Source organism: Gavia stellata, chromosome 6, assembly GCF_030936135.1.
Source record: "Gavia stellata isolate bGavSte3 chromosome 6, bGavSte3.hap2, whole genome shotgun sequence".
NCBI classification, from domain to species: Eukaryota; Metazoa; Chordata; class Aves; order Gaviiformes; family Gaviidae; genus Gavia; species Gavia stellata.
This window is the reverse complement of record NC_082599.1, coordinates 63,151,326-63,170,633: the sequence shown is the minus strand read 5'-3', so window position 1 is coordinate 63,170,633 and position 19,308 is coordinate 63,151,326. Positions and strand designations below refer to the sequence as shown.

At 59.0% G+C, this 19,308-nt stretch overlaps 1 protein-coding gene across 1 annotated transcript; it reads left to right on the top strand.

The window, feature by feature from the left end:
• Positions 1 to 7,534: 7,534 nt before the first annotated feature.
• On the top strand, positions 7,535 to 19,149 carry LOC132317250 (maestro heat-like repeat-containing protein family member 2B). Its single transcript, XM_059819095.1, has 20 exons — positions 7,535 to 7,620; positions 8,319 to 8,441; positions 8,970 to 9,135; positions 9,538 to 9,636; positions 10,127 to 10,278; positions 10,668 to 10,811; positions 11,604 to 11,673; positions 11,785 to 11,898; positions 12,379 to 12,452; positions 12,794 to 12,913; positions 13,945 to 14,052; positions 14,248 to 14,407; positions 14,793 to 14,833; positions 15,100 to 15,241; positions 15,826 to 15,878; positions 16,318 to 16,425; positions 16,632 to 16,751; positions 16,937 to 17,059; positions 17,887 to 18,013; positions 19,142 to 19,149. The coding sequence occupies exons 2-20, from the start codon at positions 8,427 to 8,429 to the stop codon at positions 19,147 to 19,149; spliced, it is 1,944 nt and encodes a 647-aa protein (XP_059675078.1). The 5' UTR covers positions 7,535 to 7,620; positions 8,319 to 8,426.
• Positions 19,150 to 19,308: the final 159 nt, after the last annotated feature.

The following is a 19,308-nucleotide window of genomic DNA, read 5'->3' as shown; positions in this document are numbered from 1 at the left end:
GACAGCTGACCCCAACTGACCAAAGGGATTTTCCATACCATAGGATGTCATGCTCAGCAATAAAACTGGGGGGGAGGGTGGCAGGGGGGCCACTGCTCTGGGTCTGGCTGAGCATCGGTCAGTTGGTGGGGAGCAATTCTTTTCATTTGCATCACTTGTTTTTCTTGGGTTTTATTTTCCTCTCTCTGTTGTTTGGGGGTTTTTTTCCTTAGGTTTTTTTTTTTTAATTTCTTTTTATTTATTAAACTTTTTATCTCAACTCACAAGTTTCTTTCTCACTTTTACCCTTCTGATTCTCAACCCCATCGCACCAGATTTTGTTATTACCATCCTGCTAATGACACAATAGATCCTGCCAAACCTACAACCTGCAAAATGTGAAGACCAACTTAGGCAAGACACGTTCCAGAAATTACAGTCAGCACAGGGAACCAGATGTATCTATCTTGTTCTGTCCTTGCCAGAACTGCTGGGTGACCTGTCATCAGCCCCAGTGACTAACAGCAAGCAACAATCTCTAATCTGCCTTAGCTGAGATGCAGCTCCTAGGAAAACAGCTCTTTCAGAAAGTCACGCCTTGTGATTTTGGGAAAGTGTTTCAAGGAAATGTTTTTAACACTCTAGAATGGTAAGACTAAGCATGGGAATCTCACTCCAAGTTCTAGCTCTGTCACAAATTACCTTTTTCTTTTTTTCTTTTCACCAGAAGCATGGCACTTCTTTCTGAATGCAAGATGAGTTACATGGGCTACACAGACAGCCCAATGAAAACTGAGAAATGAGTCATTCCCATCCCCCTTCCTTGGCACTCCAACACTCCTTTCACACTCCCTTCCCTGCCCGCAGGCAGGCCTTACGCAGTCTGCGCAACACGTACAAGAGGATGACTCCACCAGATATTGCCCAAATCATCTCCTATTTGAGTTTGATCAGCTCAGCTGCTGCCACAGCCTTTTCTGGCCTTACATGCAGTCTTGCCCCATTCTGGCCCTCTCAGAAAGCTCCTACAGGGAGTATCTCACTCGCTGCCTTAATCACAACTGACAGTCTCCTTAAAACCCTCAAGTTGTTTCCGTCACTTCGCACATACAGTTAATACGGCCTCTCCTGGCTCCAGTAAAACCATCCACCCTCTGTACCCCCATTTCCCAAAAGCCGGCAGCACAGCGTCGGTGGGGGGAAAGGCACATATCAGAACCTGGGGCTGAGAGAGAGGCACCAACATCTGCCAAAGGGAGCTGCCTCCAACCAGGGCCGCTCCCCACCGAGTTCTCTGACAACAAAGCCCCGGTGCATGGTCTCACCAGGAGCGAGAAACAGCTTCCACGTCTGGAAAGCCCCCTTTATGAAAGGCTGTCAACAGCGATGGGGTTGTCCATGAGCATGAGACCCGCTTCAAGGCCTGGGGACAGCAAAGGCACCCGGTCTGTCCCCACCAGAGCACGCCTGCTCCACAGCTTGGAGCCGCCCCTCGGCGAGGAGGCAACTCTGCCCTCCCCTGGCCTGCCGACAGGCAACACTCACCTCCAGCTGTCCGGGCTCCAGCTGGGGACCCCCGGGGCAGCAGCAGGAACCGCTCTGACCCTGGCTGTGGGGCTGAGCACTCGGGCCCAGGGCTGGCGAGGGCCCCGCCCTCCCCTCCTCCTCCTCAGCCTGCTCAGCCTCTGCCCCCTCCGGCCCCGCCTCAGGCTGCCTGGGGCTGACAGGCTGCCGCCAGCTCCGCTGATTGGCTCAGCCACGGCCAATGGCGTGGCTGTTGTTGGGTGGGCACAGGCAGCCCGGGCTCCTCGCCGAGCTGCCCCGTGCCTGCTGCCCCGCTGTGCTGCAGCGCAGTGCTCAGCCGGCCGGGACGCCGGGCCTGGGGGAGAGGGCCTTCGAGCAGGGCCCTTCGAGCAGGGCCCTTCGAGCAGGGCCCTTGCACCGGGGGCTGTTCGCTCCGCAGCACGAGGCGCGTGCACAGCTCTGCCCTCCCTGTCCCTGAGTGCTCTCAGGGGTCTGGGCCTGCTCGGGGAGGGGAGAGGGAGCGGGGCAGGAGGGGCGCTCCCTTGGATCTGCTCTGGCGTGGTCAGTCTCTCCAGAAAAGCAGGTGTGCCTGTGCTGCCAGCCACAGCCCTGGGCAGGAGGAGCTGCGTGATGGGAGCCTCTCGCATCGGCCAGGCCGGCACCTGGCAGGAGGCAGGGCTCTGCGCTGAGCCCAGGGCCTTCCTCAGGCCTCGCCTTCCTCTGGGCAATGAGGAGGAGAGACACCCCGTCCTGGCGCGGCCCAGGACATCCTCCTGTGGCCAGAGGGAAGGACAGAGCCCCCGTCGCTCTCCCCGCGGGGACTGGCCGCTGTCCTTCGCTTCTGTTCCCGAAGCTCCCCCGTGCTGGCAGGCCCCACAGAACTTCAGGGCCAAGCAAATGCCGGAGCGCTGGGGGCTCCTGGGGCTCAGGGCAGGTTTGGGCATCTCCGAAGCCAAGGTGCGGCTGCCCCTTTGCTTCTGCAGATGCAGTTACTTGCTGCCCCCTTAGTGGTCAAAACTGCTTCTCTTCATGGCACACGGACTGGACAGAAGCCACTTCCCTGTTAGTCTGAGAGGACTTCAGGGAAACGAGGAAGTCAAAGCATGCACGCATGTATGAGGACAATGAAAAGGAGCTGCGTCAAGGTTTTTCTGCTGTTCCAGATCTGAACTCAGACATTTGTGTGCATCCCAGCACCAAGTCAGGTTTTCTTCCTCCAAGCTGCACAGCTTTTCGCCAGCGAAAGTGAGTTGGGCTGAGATGGTCTTTGGGATCACTCGGCTCCTTTCTTTTTTAATTGGGTGCCTACACTTCCCTTTTTTTCAGCAATTTCTTTCTCTCTCCCCCCCTTCCCCCCCTTCAGTTCCACCCTCTTTCAAAGGTAATTATGATTTGACTTTCTGGACAGATCATCGCATAGGCAGACACAAGATATAAGTATAGGCTGGTCTATACCTTCAGAGCTGTAGGCTGAGCTATTCTACTCTACCTTTGAAGGCTAGATAGGTATGGGCTATGGGTAGAGTTACTCTTTGCCAGTTATTATTTCTTTTGGGGTCCTGTGACAGTGATGGTAAGGTCATCAGCCTGCAGCTCACTGAAAGAATTTTGATGGCGAATGCTGTTCTGTGTGTTTCATTTTCAATAATCATTGCATTGAGCTAGAATTATTTCTATGCCATTAGGTGATGGGAATCTTCTTGCACTCGTCTTCTGTTTCTGGATCGCGTCCTGACAGCCATTGTCATTCAAAGCTTTCCTGTCTGTTCCCGAGAGGAGTGATGGCCACGACATGGAACAACTCCTGTGAGTAATGGCTTCACCAGTAGGCTTGGATTTAGTGAATCCCCATGGACAAAGGGATGTAGCAGGTGCTCCATCCAAGAATTTTGATGTGCTGACACTCTAGTGTGAATGTGGAGGTGTTTCTTCCTCCTCCTCCTCCTCCTCCTCCTTTTCCTCCTCCTCTGCTGGTTCTTCATCATCATCATCGTCCTCCTCCTCCCATTCCTCTTACTTCTGTTCTTCCTCCTCCTCCTCTTCCCTCCTCCTCCATCCTTCTCCCTGCTTCTATTACCTTCTGTTTTTCTTCCTCCTCTTCCTGTTATGCAGTTATGCTGTTAACACTCCTCTTCCTTACCCTCATCCTCCTGTTCCTTCTGTTCTTTTTCTTCTTTTTCTTCCTCTTATTCCTCCTCCTCTCTTCCTCTTTCTCTTCCGCCTCATCCTCCTATCCCCCCTCCTACTTTTTCTTCCTTCACCTTCTCCTCCTCTTCTTCTTATTGCTGTTCCTTTTCCTATTTCTTCTCCTCCTGTTCCTCCTCCACCACCTCGTCTTCCTCCGCTTGCTCATTTCTCATTTTTCTCCTCCTCCGCCACGTTCTGTTCCTTTTCATCCTCATCCTATTTTTTCCTCCTCCTTATCCTCATCTTCCTTCTTGTGTTCCTCCTTCTCTTTCTCCAACTTTTCTTGCATTTTCTCCTCATCCATTTCCTTTTGTTTCTCCTCATCCTTTCCTTGCATTTTCTCCTGGCCAATTGTATGAGGTTCCACAAGGCCAAGTGCCGGGTCCTGCACTCAGGTCGTAACAACCCCATGCAACGCTCCAGGCTTGGGGAAGAGTGGCTGGAAAGCTGCCCGGCAGAAAAGGACCTGGGGGTGTTGGTCGACAGCCGGCTGAATATGAGCCAGCAGTGTGCCCAGGTGGCCACGAAGACCAGTGGCATCCTGGCCTGTATCAGAAATAGTGTGGGCAGCAGGAGTAGGGAGGTGATCGTGCCCCTGTACTCAGCACTGGTGAGGCCACACCTCAAATGCTGTGTTCAGTTTTGGGCCCCTCACTCCAAGAAGGACATTGAGGTGCTGGAGCGTGTCCAGAGAAGGGCGACGAAGCTGGTGAGGGGTCTGGAGCACAAGTCTTGTGAGGAGCGGCTGAGGGAACTGGGGTTGTTTCGCCTGGAGAGGAGGAGGCTGAGGGGAGACCTCATCGCTCTCCACAACTACCTGAAAGGGGGTTATGGTGAGGTGGGTCTTGGTCTCTTCTCCCATGTAACTAGCGATAGAATGAGAGGAAATGGCCTCAAGCTGCGCCAGGGGAGGTTTATACTGGAAAGCACAGGAGGTGTAAGTCTTTACAGACTATTTTTTCTCCTTCACATATTCCCTTTAAATCATCTCTTCAACTCTTCCCAATAAGTATGTATCTTTTAAAGATAACAGCTTTATAACAGATTTGAAGAAGTGCTTTTCTCCAAAGCTTTTCCGCTGTTCATCTACATTAGGAAAAATGTCTTTACTGAGAGAGTGGTGACACACTGGAATAAACTGCCCGGGGAAGTGGTGGAGTCACCCTCACTGGAGGTGTTCAAGGAACGTGTGGACGTGGCATTGCGGGACATGGCTTAATGGGCATGGCGGTGTGTGGTGTGTGTTGGGTTTTTTTGTTTGTTTGTTTTGGGGTTTTTTTTTGTTGATGGTTGGACTTGATGATCTTACAGGTCTTTTCCAACCTTGGTGATGCTGTGACTATGTGTGTGTGTGATTCGTTGCTCCTGTAATAAAAGAGTAAGCAAGTGTACCTAATTCCTCCTAACATGGGCATGACCAGGGTTCCCCCCACAGCCAAGGCCTAAAACTCACCACGGGGCGAAAGTGCGGGTGGACGGAGGAGTGGGTGGGTGCAGAGGCCGGACGGGCGTGGAGGCAGAAGGGGTCTCCAGCAGAAGCTGAGGGATGACTTTTCCCTGCTGTTGCAGCCACCTTTCTCCAGGAGCGGTCCGGGTCCTGGAAAGGCTGGAGCTGCATCAAGCAGGCTGGGACATATTCAAGCACGTCACTGAGACCAACAGGCAGCAGCAAGAGCTGCAGCGGCAGCTGCCCTGGTAAGTACCTCCCTGACGCCGGAGAGGGGCTTGCTGGGCACCTGAATTGTCTTTTTGTGGGGGACCTGGCTGGAGAGAGAGGGACCCCTCTGATGGCTGGCTCTGCCCTTTCCAACCCAGAGTCTGTCCTCCCTTTGCAGAGGCCTGGCACCAAGACGCCTTGCCCCGAGGGGGGAATACCAGTTTGGGACAGCCAAGGTCTCGCCCCACCTGACTCAGCCCCAGGCTGATCCGCTGCACGGAAGGCAGAAGGGGCAGTATGGAAGAGGAGCAACACAGTAACTGAGCTCTTGGGAACCTACTTGCAGAAGCCCCTCGCCGCTCCCGGCCCACCCGTGCGTAACCACACAGCATCACGCTGCGCCCCTGAAAGTAAGGCTGGGGCAGGGGAGGGCACCGGCCCGACCTGGACCCTCTCCACAGGCCACTTCTCCGCAGGCTGAGGGTGAGGCCACTTCTCCGCAGGCTGTGGGCCAGGCCCCCCCACACCTGGGGGCTCCTACGCCTCAGCAGGAGCTGACGGCCGCAACCCCAGGCCCCCGCAGTCAGTGGCTCGGCCTGGTGCTGGTGTTACAGAACATCCCGAAACGCAGGGTCAAAGTAGTGTAAAAGGAATGGAAATAATGTGAAGAAGATACTTTGTAATGCGTGCACCTGGTATGTAGACATAAAATTACAGTTAAAAACTGTCTCCACTAACTAACAGTGAGGATTACCACAAGGTCGAAGTCTAGGAAAATAGAATAGAGTGCCAAAACTGTTTTAAGGCTGACCTGCCTCATTGTCATGTGAAACCCACACCTCCTAGCTAGAAAACGCCCCCAACCCAAATAAGCCCCCTCCCCTCTGGGCATGCGTAGGGAATTGGAACTGTATCTGTAAGATGAAGTAAGAAAGGTACTAACCAATAGTTAGTTAAGGGGTAGGAGCAGTAGGCGTAACTAACATTGTCACCTGTTTTAAATCCCTGTCATGATTTCAGCCAGGGGTGCATGCTGGCTGGAGAGATCCCCCACGCACCCGGTGCCGAATGAAGTAATGCCTGCTCTTTAATAGACCAGTGTGAAGGGGTTTCATTCCCGATTTCGGTGACACTGGCACTGAGGGAGGGAGCAGGAGGGCGCCCGACCGGGACTGGGCTGGGCACCCTCCGCCTGTTCGTGCTGTGAGGCCTCAGGGCGAGGGCCCGCGCCTTCCCCTGAGAAGGCCCAGCACGGCCCGCAGGGCTGGATGGGCCAGGAGCAGCTGTGCCCCGAGGGCCCAGACAGGCTGGGCTGGGGCCCATGAGTGAGTTCAAGTGATGGAGAATGGGGAAATCCTGCATTTCGGGGCCTGTGGAGATCCGCAGGGTGCTGGGTGTCTGGTCCCCGCCCCACAGCGTGTCCCCAGCACGTGTCCCTTGTCACAGCAGCCCTCTGTGAGGCGCCGCGCCCCGCACGGGTGTCACAATGGCCAGGCTCTATATCTTCCCAAGGGGCTGGTGCTGCCCCAGTTTCTCATGGCGTTCGCAGGAGGAGGACCCAGAGAGAGCAGTGCGTCCATCTGGGGGATCCTGCTGCCCTGAGGAGGATGAGAGCACTCAGAGGTGAGGGGGTGGTGGGGGGCTGGGGGCTGCTGCCTGCTGGGGGCTGCGTCCCCGTCACCTCTCATCCTGCTGCCAGGCACCTCCGAGAGGGCTCTGGCTCCATCCTCTCCCTGCCCTCCGTGGGGCATCTGGGGACTGCTCAAAGACGACCTGGCCCGGCCAACTCTTGTCGGGGCTGCCCAGCCCCAGCCCTCCCAGCGCCTCCTTGCAGGGTCCCATGTCCATGTCCCGCCCAGCTCGGGGCCCCCGTGCTGGACTCGCTCTAGCACATTGCTGCCATTCTGTCACTGGGGAGCCCAGAATGGATCCAGTCCCCCAGTGTGGTATCCCCAGTGCGGTCTTCCCAGTGCCGCAGTGAGGGGAAGACTCCCTTCCCTTGTCCCAGTGACTGCCCTCTTGCCAGTACAGCCCAGCACGGGCTGTTAGTGCTGGGAGGGGCTGGGAAGATCCTCTCCCCTCCCTGGTGCAAAGCCCTGCACCCAGCAAAACCATTTCTTTCTTTTCTTCCAGCTCTCTGCCCGTGCTTTGGTTCTCAGTCCAGACCTGCACATCCTGAGAATGGAGGCAGGGCAAAGAAGGCTGTCCCTGAAGCCGTCACTACCTTTGTGGCTAGTGGGGCTTCTCTGCTAAAGCGGCTGCAAGACCATGAGGTGAGACAAGGGGGCTCGAGGGCTCCCCTCCAAGCCCTTGACTTCCCCAGGTGCCGTGGCAGAGGGGGATCTCGCCTGATGGCACCTCTGCCCTCCTGCAGGCGCTTCGTCCCCAAGCGCCGATCCTGCCGCTCCAGCTGGACTAATGCCACTGCTCCCTCCCTCCTTTCCCTGGGAGCTTGCAGTGCTCTCCTGGACAAGGCAAAGCCTCTGGCATAAATCCCAGCATCTCTCCAGCACCTTTGCCCAAGTGCTCAAGGCCCCACCTTAGCTTTGGTTCCAGAACTGTCCCAGCGCCTGGGCTCCTGCCTGTGCGAGGGGAGCGACACTGTGCCCCAAGGTGCAGGGAGTTCATGGCTCCCCCTCCTCAGGGACTGGTCTCATTCCCACATCTTCCCCTTCCTCGCCTGGCACTGTCCGTCTGACCTCCACCATCCCCCATCCTCAGGAACGACTTCCTAGGCTCCCGCATGGCCCTTTACCCTGGTGGAATCAACCTCCCTGTCTGGCTCTCTGGTAGTGTTAGAGGTGCCGTGGAAGATCTTGCCGTTCCCCATGGCTGTCCTGACCGATGCCTGCAGCTCGTACCTCGTGCCCATGGCAGAGAGATGATTTGGGGGGCAGTAGGTCTCTCTCGTGGGTCCCTGGCAACGAGGGCAAAGCAAGTCCCATCACTCCTATGTGTGGTCTGTCCCCAGGGTGACCGAGTGGAGACATACCGGGAGCTGGAGAGCTTCTTGCAAGGAGACGATGGCAGTTTGCAGAGCGGTGTCGTGAACCGCCTGATAGCAGAGGTGTCCAGTGACATGCGAGCAGCCCAGGTGAGCTTGTTCTCTTTCAAGGCCGCCAAAGCAGCCTGTCTCTGGCCCTGGTTTTTGGGGAAATCCAGAGCAGCACAGAGATGTTCCTCAACTATTCAGACCCAGTGGAGGTCCGAAGGGGACTCCTCCTTATAGGGAATTTGAAGAGGAGATGCAGAGAGTAGTGCAGAGAGGTGGACGCGGGGCTGTTTCTAACTGAGTGAGAGCTGGGTTCAAGCTCACTTGAGGAACAGCCCTGGGAACCCAGCAGCCCCGTGGAGAGGCCCCAGGGGGTCCTTGAGTCTGTGACAGTTTGTTCCTGGCATCTCTGCAGAGAGGGAGAGAAGGCAGCAGCACAGGGCTGTGCTAGGGAAAAGCCTCCCTCGTCTCACCGGGGAGCTGCTCGCCTACCCCAGGGTACAAGAGGCAGCAGGCGCCCGGCCTGAGCAAACTGCCTCGTGGGGTCTTGCAGGTGAGGCAGGGGCGTTCAGCCTGTCCGAGTGCCTCAGCCTTTTTCTCGGGAGTGTTTAACTTGTGGCACTTTTTCAGGGTGTGACAGATGATGTGAAGATGGCTGCTAGCGACGTCCTGGTGGCTCTGGCCCGCTCCCGCTTCCACTTTGTCATGTCTGAGCTCCAGAGCCACCTGAAGGCCATGGGGAAGGTCCCTGATGAGATCGTGCTCCTCACCTTGGGCAAAATGGCCCGCAGCTACGGTACGGCACCCTGGGCCTCTTGGTTTGGGTAGGGGTCTGAGATAACGGGGAGAAAGCACCCTCCCCCTTCCTGAAGGCTCTGTGTTGAACTGGGGGGCTATGAAGTCGCCATGCCTCCTTGCTCTGTGCCAGGGCTGGCCGGCAGCTCTGCCTTACTAGCCCAGTCCTGGTTCCTGGAGGGTGGGAACCCACTGGAGACAAACCCGCAGGGTCTCTGCCCCGCACTGTCCTCCCCATTTCCCTAAAGGGCTTTCCTGTGTCCCCCTTGGGGAAGGCAGCCCTCCCCACACCCTCTGGCATGTCCCACATGGCCCAGCAGCCCCAGCCTTGCCAGGGATCGACCCCGGTCTCCCGTGTCTCTCACTGACCCTCTCGGTCCCTCTGTCCCTGCCTTCTCTGCAGCCCTGCGGTGCATCCCCTTCATGGGAATGACGCTGCTTGCCCTGCGTGCCATGCTGAGCCGGGTGGGGAGTGGCCGGATCCTGCGCGCCGTCTGCAGTGGTGAGTGTCGGCTCCTTAGCTGGGGTCCCAGGGTCAGGGGCTGGGGTGGCCTTTGATGCCTCCATGTGATCTCAGAGGGAACATGGCAGGTGTCAGCCCACAGTGAGGTCAGGCCTTGGCGATCCCAAACCACTGTGAGTGTGCAGAAGGAGCGGGAGAAGCCCCGGAGGTTTCTGTGGGCAGGACGCGACGGTGCTGCACAGGGGAACTCCTGGGTCCCTTCCCATGGCTTCTGTTCCCCTGTTTACCCTGGGAAATACTGGAGGGGAACAGGCCATTGAGGAGGAAAAGGATGGGGAGGAGGAGAGAAACGGTGGGATGTTTGAAACCAGACACCTCAAGGGCACAGCTTGGCCTCAGATGCAGATCTGGTCCTGGGCTGAGCCCTGCCGAGCCTGGGACCATCCTTAGAGCAGGCTTGGGTGAGGGTGCAAGGTTCCGTCCCTGCTGCAGACTCTCACGTGCTGCCCTTCCCTTTCTCCTGGTGCAGTTCTGGAGCAATGGTCAAAAGGGGTCAATACATACTTCGGCAGCCAGGAGCAATGCCCCTTCCCTCGCAACGGGGAAGCGCAGCTCTGTGAAGACATTTACCCAGTCTTCCGTTACGCGCTGGTAAATTGGCTGGGCTGCGAGGAAGAAGAGGTAAGAAGTGCTGCTTTCCACGCCTGGGGCCACAGCGGGGATGTCCACGTTGGTGGGTCTGTCTGTGGCTGGTGGGGTGCGAGCAGAGGGGTGAGGGGAGGGAGCGGTCTGAATGAGAAAGCATCCCAGGCCGGGAGCCTGCTGTCACTGTGCCTGGGGCTGGAGGCTCTCTGGCAGGAAGCAGCCGAGTCCTGGGGCCTTTCTGCAGGGAGGGCTGGGGTGCGAGCGTGGGGAACTGCTCTCTCTCCTCTGGAGTGAGCCCTTCTGCTGCAGGGCAGAAGGGAAAGGGAAACCCCTCCCAGTGGGAAGGGCAGACTGGTGTGCAGGCGATGCTGAGTGCTAGGCAGACCTTCAGCCCTCCAAGCAGAGCCTCTCCCTTCCCTCTTCAGGACAAGCAGGCTGTGCTCAGGGCGGTGGCTGCCATGATGGAGGTCCTGCTGCGTGAGGAGCAGCACCGCGAGCATGCCTGGGAGCAGCTCCTCTGGCTGCTGCACCAATCTGAGGAGGTCCGAGACACCTCCCGGGTCAACAAGGTGAGGTGTTGCGCAGGGCCCGGCGTGGCTGCTGGGGTGGGTCTGCGCGAGTGCCACGAGGCACTGGGGAGCTGTGGGGTGCCAGGAGGAGCTGGGAAGGCCTTAGAGAAGGAACAGGGAGGGGGAGAGCAGAGGAGGCCTGAGACTTCCCCGCACTCTTTGGGCAAGAAAAGAGAAATGCGGGGAGGGGCCAGAAGGGAGGCAAGAGTCCCCGGGGCTTGTCTTCTCAGGAAGGGAGGCATTGCCATCTCTGTAGGGCTCTGTGTGTGGGAAGAGCTTTGCCCTAATGCCCAGGGCCGTGTCCAGTCCCGTCCAGTGAGGGCTGAGGTCTGATGAGTGGGAAGTGCCGGGAAACGGAGTTGTCAACAGCGGGCTCTGTTCAGAGGAAAGAGACCCTGCCGATGCTGCTCTGAGGGGAGGGCAAACAAGAAGCCCCATCCACGAGGGTTTGTGGTTTTCCCTGGGAGCTGCTGTTAGGGACTCCCCTTCTCCCAGATGTGCCTTTAGGTAGCTTTAGCCTCCTCTTCCTCCCCCGTTGTCTCACAGACCTTCCTGCAGGCCAGGAACATGGCAGGATTTGTGAGACAGGTGCCACGTAGGTTCCTTAAGGCTGCAGGAGGCCTGATCCTGGCTGTTCGGAATGGGCCTGAGGGGCAGCCCTGTTCCCACAGTGATTTCCCTCTCAGCCAAGTCGCAGCAGGACTCTGGGAGAGGAGGGCAGAGAGCACCCTTTCTTTTCAGTCCCCCTCAATGCTGATGCAGATTTCTTTAAAACAGACCTTGTTCCCACAGCTCCCTGACGTGACCAAAGAGCCTGGCCTGGCCCCTAAGGCAGAACTTCCCCGCTGCATCGCGCTGCAGGGTAAGGAGAGGAGACTGGGCGATCCCCCGTCGTGCTGTGGCGGCTCTCTCCCTGTCCTCGGCAGTCAGAGGCAGCTGCCTGCTAGTGCAGAATGCGATTTCTTCCCTGCAGCACGAATATGCCCTGAGGAGACGGGCATGTTTCTGCACTCCCCGGAGAGCGGTGGGAGCAAGGCCGGTCGCGTGGCAGCCCTGGGCCTGCTGGGAGCACTGGCCCACTCTGACGGTCAGTGCCATGGGCAGGGACAGAAGGCAGGGGTTGGGGCTGCTGGGCTGAGAGCAGGAACGGGCTGAAAGCGGTGCACCTGCACCCAAAAGGAGCTGCAAAGAGCGGGTCCCCCAGCCGAGCTGACGCCCTGCGACAGGGCTCGAGCTCTCCTCCGGCAGTTAGAAATGGTGCACACCAGGGATGATGCTCCAACCTCAGTAACACGGGCAGGCTGGTGGGTGGGCGGGTGGGCTGCTGTGCACAGGAGCTGCTTGTACCCAAGTCATTTCTCACGTGCTCTGTGTTACCATATTACCATAGCTTTCAGTCCCTATAAAACAGCTGTGCCTCTAGAAATGGAGTCGCTCTGGCTACACTGCTGCCTCCTGTGAAGTCAGAGTCAGGCCCCGCTTTTCTGTCCCGTTGGTGTGCGAAAAACCTGGAAGCTTCTGCCATTGGGGCTCTGCCTCAATGCACACCTCTCCATATCTCTTCCAGCACCTGCAGTGAGAGAGAAGCTGCCCCAGGTGATGGAGGCCATGGGGTCAGTGTGCAACGACCCCAGTGCCCAGGTGAGCTGGTTTGGGAAGGGACAGTGCCACCAGGGGAGGCAGAGGAAGCCTTTCCCTCAGGGCAGAGCTGGGGTGCCTGGGGAGGTGCCGGCGCATTGCCCAGGCAGTGGGTGATGGCTCCTCCCCGGGGAGAGCTGGCAGAGTGGAGCGGGGAGGTCGCTGTGCTCTGTGGGGCAAATGCCCGTCCAGCCTGGTGCTAAAGCCCAGCCCTGATGGCAGGAGCGAAAGCTTCTGCCATGCGCTTGTCATCTCTCCGCGAGCCACAGAGGCTGCCCCCAAGCAAAGGCGGCTTCCCTTTGGATTTTGAACAGGAGGACCGTAACCACGCTCTCCCCTGGCAGGTGCGGAGGGCAGTTCTGGAGTTCATCCGGGAGCTGCTCAGCTCCGGCTCCCAGAGCTGCTGGGCATGGGATGTGGTGGGGCACATCTTCAGCGAGTTCAGCCGGACCTCAGGCAGACTGGTAAGGGCAGAGCGGGACACCTGGGGCTTCCAGCAGTGCCTGGCCTGTGCTGAGAGCTTCTGCAGGCATCCTTGAGCATGGAGAGCTCCACGCTGCAGGGCCATCAGCGCCGGCGCTGCCATTGGAATGACCTGCAAATGGCTGTTCCTCATGTGTGTGTGTGTGTGTGCTGATGTTGGTGGAGACGTCCATGAATGATGAGGGTTTGCACCCGGGCGTGCCACCTGGGACTGTGGGGCTGCCTGCGCACCCCACAGGCTAAGCTGTGCCCACAGACACCTTCAGCAAAGCTGCCTTGCAAAGGGAGGGGTCTTCTAGGGACAGGACATCCTCCATCCTTAAGTGCTCACAGACAATCAGCAAAACACAGCCACTGCAGCCAGATGGGCCTGGCTAGAGGATCTTTCTGTGGTGTTCTCATACTCTGGCCCTCCAAAGCATGCCCTGCCCATCCAATAGCAGTCTGGGGACCCGCATCCCTTCTGGCAAGGGGACAGGCCGTCTGGCAGTCCCTTTGGTGAGTGTTTCCATCTGGGTGCCCAGGAGATGAAGGATGGGCATGGCTGAGCCTTTTGCTGACTTGCTGAGGATCTTCCCTCTGGCTAGAGCCTCCCTCCAACCAGGGGATCTGTGGGTGTTGCTTTGCTCCAGGGCTCGGGGAGGCTCTGCTTTGGGAGCAGGGCAAAGGAAAGAGCCAGCTTCTCCTCCACATCTGTCGGGCTGGGCGTGCTGCTGCCAGGGCTGGCATCGAGCACAGCCCTGCTGAAGGGCATGTTCCTCACCATGGCACGACAGCAGCATTTGGGCCCTGGGGGACCGTGCAGACAAGCAGTGTCTCTTTCTGCTCCCAGGCTTCCTAGTCCTTCCCAGGGTCTGGGAAGTGGTTCCCGAGCTGGGTCTGGCCATTCTTGTCCTCCTTCTGGAGGTCAGTGCTCCTGGGAGGTTGGCGCAGGAGCACTGGTGAGGCCATGCCTGAGCCTTGTCGGTCAGGATCTGAGAGTAACATGGGTTTTGCCAACTCTGTCTTACAGGTGGCAGGAGGCCTTTTTGCCTGGGTAACACCGGAGGAAGGAGCTCTTCGAGCCCTGTGTGTGGACATCCTGGGCTCGCTGGACGTCTCTCTGAGAGGGATGACCAAAGTAAGTCGCCCTGTGCCCTGCTGCTGTGGCCACTTCTTGCCTTCAGGGCATTTTTCCTCGTGCTTCCCCATGCTGTGAACCTCTCCCCTCACATGTGCTGAAGCACACAAGGCTCAGGGAACCGCAGACTGTCACTTTTGTCTTTGAGCTGAATAGAAATGCTGATGTGGTGAATTGCCCGGTTCTTCTCTGCAGCTCCTGTGGCCGAGGTTGCTGCAGTACGTAGTGCCAGCCCAGTACAGCGGCATGCTGATCCCGCTCTCCCGCTGTCTCCGAGCCCTAGTTGAGAGACGGGAGAGTGCAGGGTGTGAAGAAGACGAGGAGGAGCCTGACGCCGTGGACTCCCAGGAGCGAGGTAGAAGCTAATGGGTTCAGCCAGGGGCTTGGCCAGTCTGTGTCTACATGCACCCTGCCAGCCCTCAGCAGAAGCCTGGGAGAACCAAAGGGCGGAGCCAGGCTCTGCTGCTGGGCACGAGGGGCTCTGCCCTGCATTGCCCCTTGCCCAGCGCAGAGGCCTGCCTCTCCTGCTCGCAGCACTCTCCTGGCGAGCCGGGGCCCATTCCTGGCCATGCTGGAGCTGCCTTCGTCCCGTGCTGGGCAGCCCTGGGGATTTCTCCCGGGTCAGCGCCGTGGCAGCACAGCTGCTCTCAGCCCTCAGCCCTGTGTGGGGCATCGGAGGCGCGATGGGCAGGGCACGGAGGGGGCTTGTTGGCTCACCTAGCCTTTCTTCCTCCCCACAGCCCGGCTGCCGGCTCCCCAGGCCCTGCTGGCTCGGCTGCTGGTGAGTAGTGGGGCCCGGGGGAAAGAGCTTTTCTGGCCAGGGGTGGTGGGGGAGCCCAGGGCAGAGATGCTGTTGAGGCCCGTGCCGGGATCCCCCAAGGAGGAGGCAGTGTGCCTGAGACTGCCTGGGCCTGTCCGGTATCCCACTCCTTTCTTGGGGCTAGCAGCACCCCGGGTGCAGGAGCGTCATCGAGCTCCCTCCCTCCCTCCCGGGAAAAACTGCAGCTCTGGTGGCAGGAGTGACCCTTCTCTCCTGCCCTCGCCTAGGTGGTGGCAGCAGCTCCTCACAAGAGCGGCGAACGTGCAGTCGCTGCCTTGCAGCTGCTGCAGGCCCTGCATGGCAGGATACACCGAGCCTTGGGGGTGGTGTGGACTACCGAGATCCCTCTCCTGCTGCAGTACTTGGAAGGTAAAGTGCGGGTGGGGAGGGAGAGGCTGGGGGGAGGGAAGGGGGTCAGGAAAATGCAGCTTCCCAGCGTGACGGAGGAGAATTGTCCCCAGTTCCCCAGCACTTGCTCTGCAGCCTTTCCCCTTCCAGGGAGCCAAAGCTGAGGCTGGGGGCAGCCGTCCCCCAGTGTCGATTTGGCCCAGGGGATGGATGGGGCTGTTGATGTCCTTTTGGAGGGCAGGTCTTGGCGGCACCCCCATGTCCTGGCCGGGACGGTGTTTGGGGGAGGGACAGGACTGGTGCTCCTGGAGGGGGTGCAGCCCCTGGCTTTGGAGAACCAAGTTGCCAGGCCAGGCCAGGTTTGCAGCAGCTGTCCTTGGCAATAGCCTGGGAGAAGAGCTGCAAATCAGTGGCCCTGACAAATGTTCCTGGGATCCCTCCTGTGTCTTTGGCCTCACAAGGGCTTTGGTGTAGGTGCTTGTAGGCCCTTTCTAGCCTGATGGCCTGGGAATGTTGGGAGGTCTGACCGCAGAGGAGACCACAGGGCTCGTCTTTGGTGTGAGCTTAAATAGCAGCGAGGGCTTTTGCTTCCTCTTGCTTTCTAGGGAAAACCAAGAGGTCCCTGGACTCTGCAGAGTGGGAGCATCGTGTGCTCAAGGTACAGCATCCTTGGGGGGTGTCACAAATAGAGGGGGAGAAGAGGGAACAGACAAAGTTGTGGGAGGAAGCTCGGGGCTGCCTGTGTAGGCAGCAGGAGGTGGGGGCACCTCCTGAGTGCCCTGTGCCTCCCCCCGCAGTAGGTGCCTGCCCGCTCAGAGGAGCTGCTGTCTGCGCACGTGCCACGGCTGATGGCTAATGCCCTCTATCGCTGTGGCACACGCCTTAGCACTGCCTCCTCCTCTATGTCTGGCATGCCGGGAGGGTCTCGCCTGAGGTGTTAGGGGAAGAGGGAGGCTGGTGAAAAGAGGGCTGGGTGGGGCAGGGGAAGAGTCTGCCGTTCCCAGTAGCTCCCCCCAGCAGTGTCCCGGGACATGCGAGCGTAGAAAGCATCCTGGCCAAGGGCAGGGGAACACTCGCTTCCTCTCTGTTCCCCACAGTTCCTGCGAGCGTCGCTGGAGCCCATCGAGGACAGGGCCTGGACCATGGGCCTGAGCCAGGAGCTGAGCCAGCAGCTGGGCAGCTCTGCCCCCGGCTCCTGGGAGAAGGTGTGTCTCCTGCCCCGCGCCAGGGCTGGGGCTCTGCCCACGCAGGCGGTTTTCATTGCTTCCCCTTCTCTTGCCCCCAAAATGCGCCTCCCTGGGCTACTCCAGTGGCTGGCTACCACCAGGGGTGGTCGGGTCTGTCTGGGGCCAGACCTTTCCTGACAGGTCGGGCCGTGACCACATCTCGGACGTGGCCTCTTCTCTTTCAGCTTTTCCTGTACAAGGCCCTTGGGACAGTGCTGGCAGCTTGTCGGGATCTCAGACACGTCCAAGGGCAGGTGCTGAGGTTCCTGCAGGAGACAAACCCTGTGGAGCTGTCTGAAGCCCAGGTGAGGTGATGTTCATGTCCTGTGCATCCCCTGCCTGTTCCTGGGGGAGAGGGAGGGCTGCTCCAGACCTCAATTTCCCCCTTACTGCCATTTTCCCCTTGCTGCAACGTCCTGCCTGGCTGTTGTTGCTGGCCATGGCCGAGTGCCTGGGCTGGAGCCAACTCCCTGTTTCTCTGTGGTTGCAGGGAATGGTTTCTGTTGTGTCCCACACGGCTGAGAGCCACTTCCATCTGGTCTTGGACACGGTGAACATGTTCTCCACCGCTTTCACCAGAGGCTGGTTTTATCAGACTTCCATGGGCTGGAAGGTAAAGGAGCCAGGGTTTCCCTGTTTGGCTTTCCTTTTTTGGCCTTCTTTCACTTCTACACCTGCAGCAGCCAAGTTGTGGCAGCTGCCTTGAGATAAGCATTCGTGTAAGAGCTAGCCGAGACCTCTGTTTCAGAGGGGATGTCCTGACATTGGGGCCCCTGAGGTGTCTTTGGAGAGGAGGGGGTTTGACACCGGGTGGATCAGAGCCACCCAGCTGGGGCAGCTGCAGCGGTTGCTTGCTTGCAGCCACCTTGCCCCTGACTTAACTTCAGCAGGAGCTGGCGACAAGGGGGTGGGCACGGTGTGACACTCTGACCCTTCCCCAAAGCTGAGGGCCAAGAGCAGGAGCCTGGTGAAGTCTCGCTGGCTCTGCTCCCCACCTGGGGGCTGTGGGGAAGCCTTTCAGGGCAGGGCAGGGCCCTACAGAGAGAGCGGTGCAGCCTGGCCTGGGGAGGTGAGCAGAGTGGGCTCATCTGCACCCCTGACGAGCATGGGCTGCGTGTCTGAGCAGGACCGTGACAGGCTCTGTCAGATACCTTTCCACAGAAAGGTTCCAGGCAGCTCCTCGACCTCTCAAATCAGTGGTAAAAGAGCCAGCAGTGTGTGCGATGCTGGCTGCACCTCATCCCCATCCCCATGCGAGATCCCAAGCTGTGGGATGGGAACAACTTCTGGCCTTGGAACTCGCAGCTCGAGGAGTGGCTTGGGGAGCTGCTGGGAGGTGCCCAGGGAAACAAGGAGCTGGTGAGGGTGCAGGGCAGGGCCTGCCGCAGGAGCCTGCCAGAGTCCCGGGGCTGACCTCTCAGGGCATCTCTGTTGACACAGGTCCAGCGGTGGCAGAAGATGGAGAGCGCCCAGGCCATTCGTGCTGCTCTGATGCGCACCTACAGCGGCATTGCACTGCGTGCCCCCAAGGAGCAGCTGCTCACCCGCGTGGATAAAGAAATCGTGGGCAACATCCTGCGGCTCTCCAGAGCTAAACAGAGGGTAGGAGCATGGGGCACACAGGGCAGGGATGCCTGGGTGTCCCAGCTCCAGCCCCTTGGGGCTGGGGTGCACTGAGGTGGACGGTCCCTTTCTAAAGATCTCCCAAGGAAGGGTTTGTCCTCAACATCCAGATCCAGCCCCCCATGGGTTTCCCCTGCCCATGCTCTTCTTCCACCTCTCAGCCCTTCAAAGAGTTGAAGGGGTGCTTTGCTCTCTTTGGCCTCAGGACTTGCAGCTCAAGCTCGCCCTGGTGCAGAGCATCACCGAGGTCAGCTGTGCCATCCAGGCTGTGGGCAACTGCGGCAGCTTTGAGCTGTCCTTAAAGCAGGAGGCAACGTGGACCTTGCTGGTGAGTGCCTGTAGCCGGGGCGGTCGCACGGGGGAGTTTTGGGCTGTGCCATTGGACTCCTTACCCCAGAGGCACGATGCTCTCTGGGCTTCACGTGAGCTCCTGGAGCTGTGTCCGGAGCTGGTGGGGCTCTTGAGTGCTGGTGCTGGGTGGCTGTGGCTGGGGAGCAGGGTCCCTCCTGCAGTGCCTTTGGGGATGCGTGGGGGTGACGGGGCAGTGTCTACCCAGGCCTGGCAGCAGAGCCTGTCCCCAGGGGAGGCGGGAGGGCTGTCCCGTGCCCCTGCCAACTCTGTGCTTCTCTCTCTGGGACTTGCAGGACTGGATCAAGGGGGAGCCCTGGGACTCCCTGGTGTATGGAGTGTTCCAGGCCCTGGAGGAGTTGAGGTGAGGTCTGTTCCCCGGGCTGTGGGGACTCCCAGTGTGCCCCATCCCAGCTGGCTGGGGCAGCCCCAGTGGCCTTGAGCATGGGGCCGGGAGCTGCTGGGGCTGTGGAGTGGGAGGGTGTCCCCCATGTCGGGTGTCTCCCACAGGAAGGGAGCCCCCGGGGTTCCTTAACCTGGGAGCAGGGGTTTGCCTGCTGCCTGGGAGGAGGCAGGAATTGCTGGCGCTGAAGGCAGTGCTTGCTGGCGTGGGCGGGGGTGTTGGATTTGGGGTCCTCGATTAGGAGGAACCCAGGTGTGGTTTGAGCCACTCTGGAGACAGTAAATCTCCTTTGTGTTTTCTCTTCCTTTTTCCTCTGGCCAGCAAGCTGAGGCCACCTCTGAGGCGGGAGGAAAATCACAAGCTGCTGGCAGTGTGCTGCCAGACTGTCTTGTCCTGTCCTTCCAAGGAGCGGATGAAAAAGGGCAGGAAGACAGTGAGGGCAGCTGTGAACATGCAGGTACCCGCCGGCCAGTGCCTGCCCACCCCTG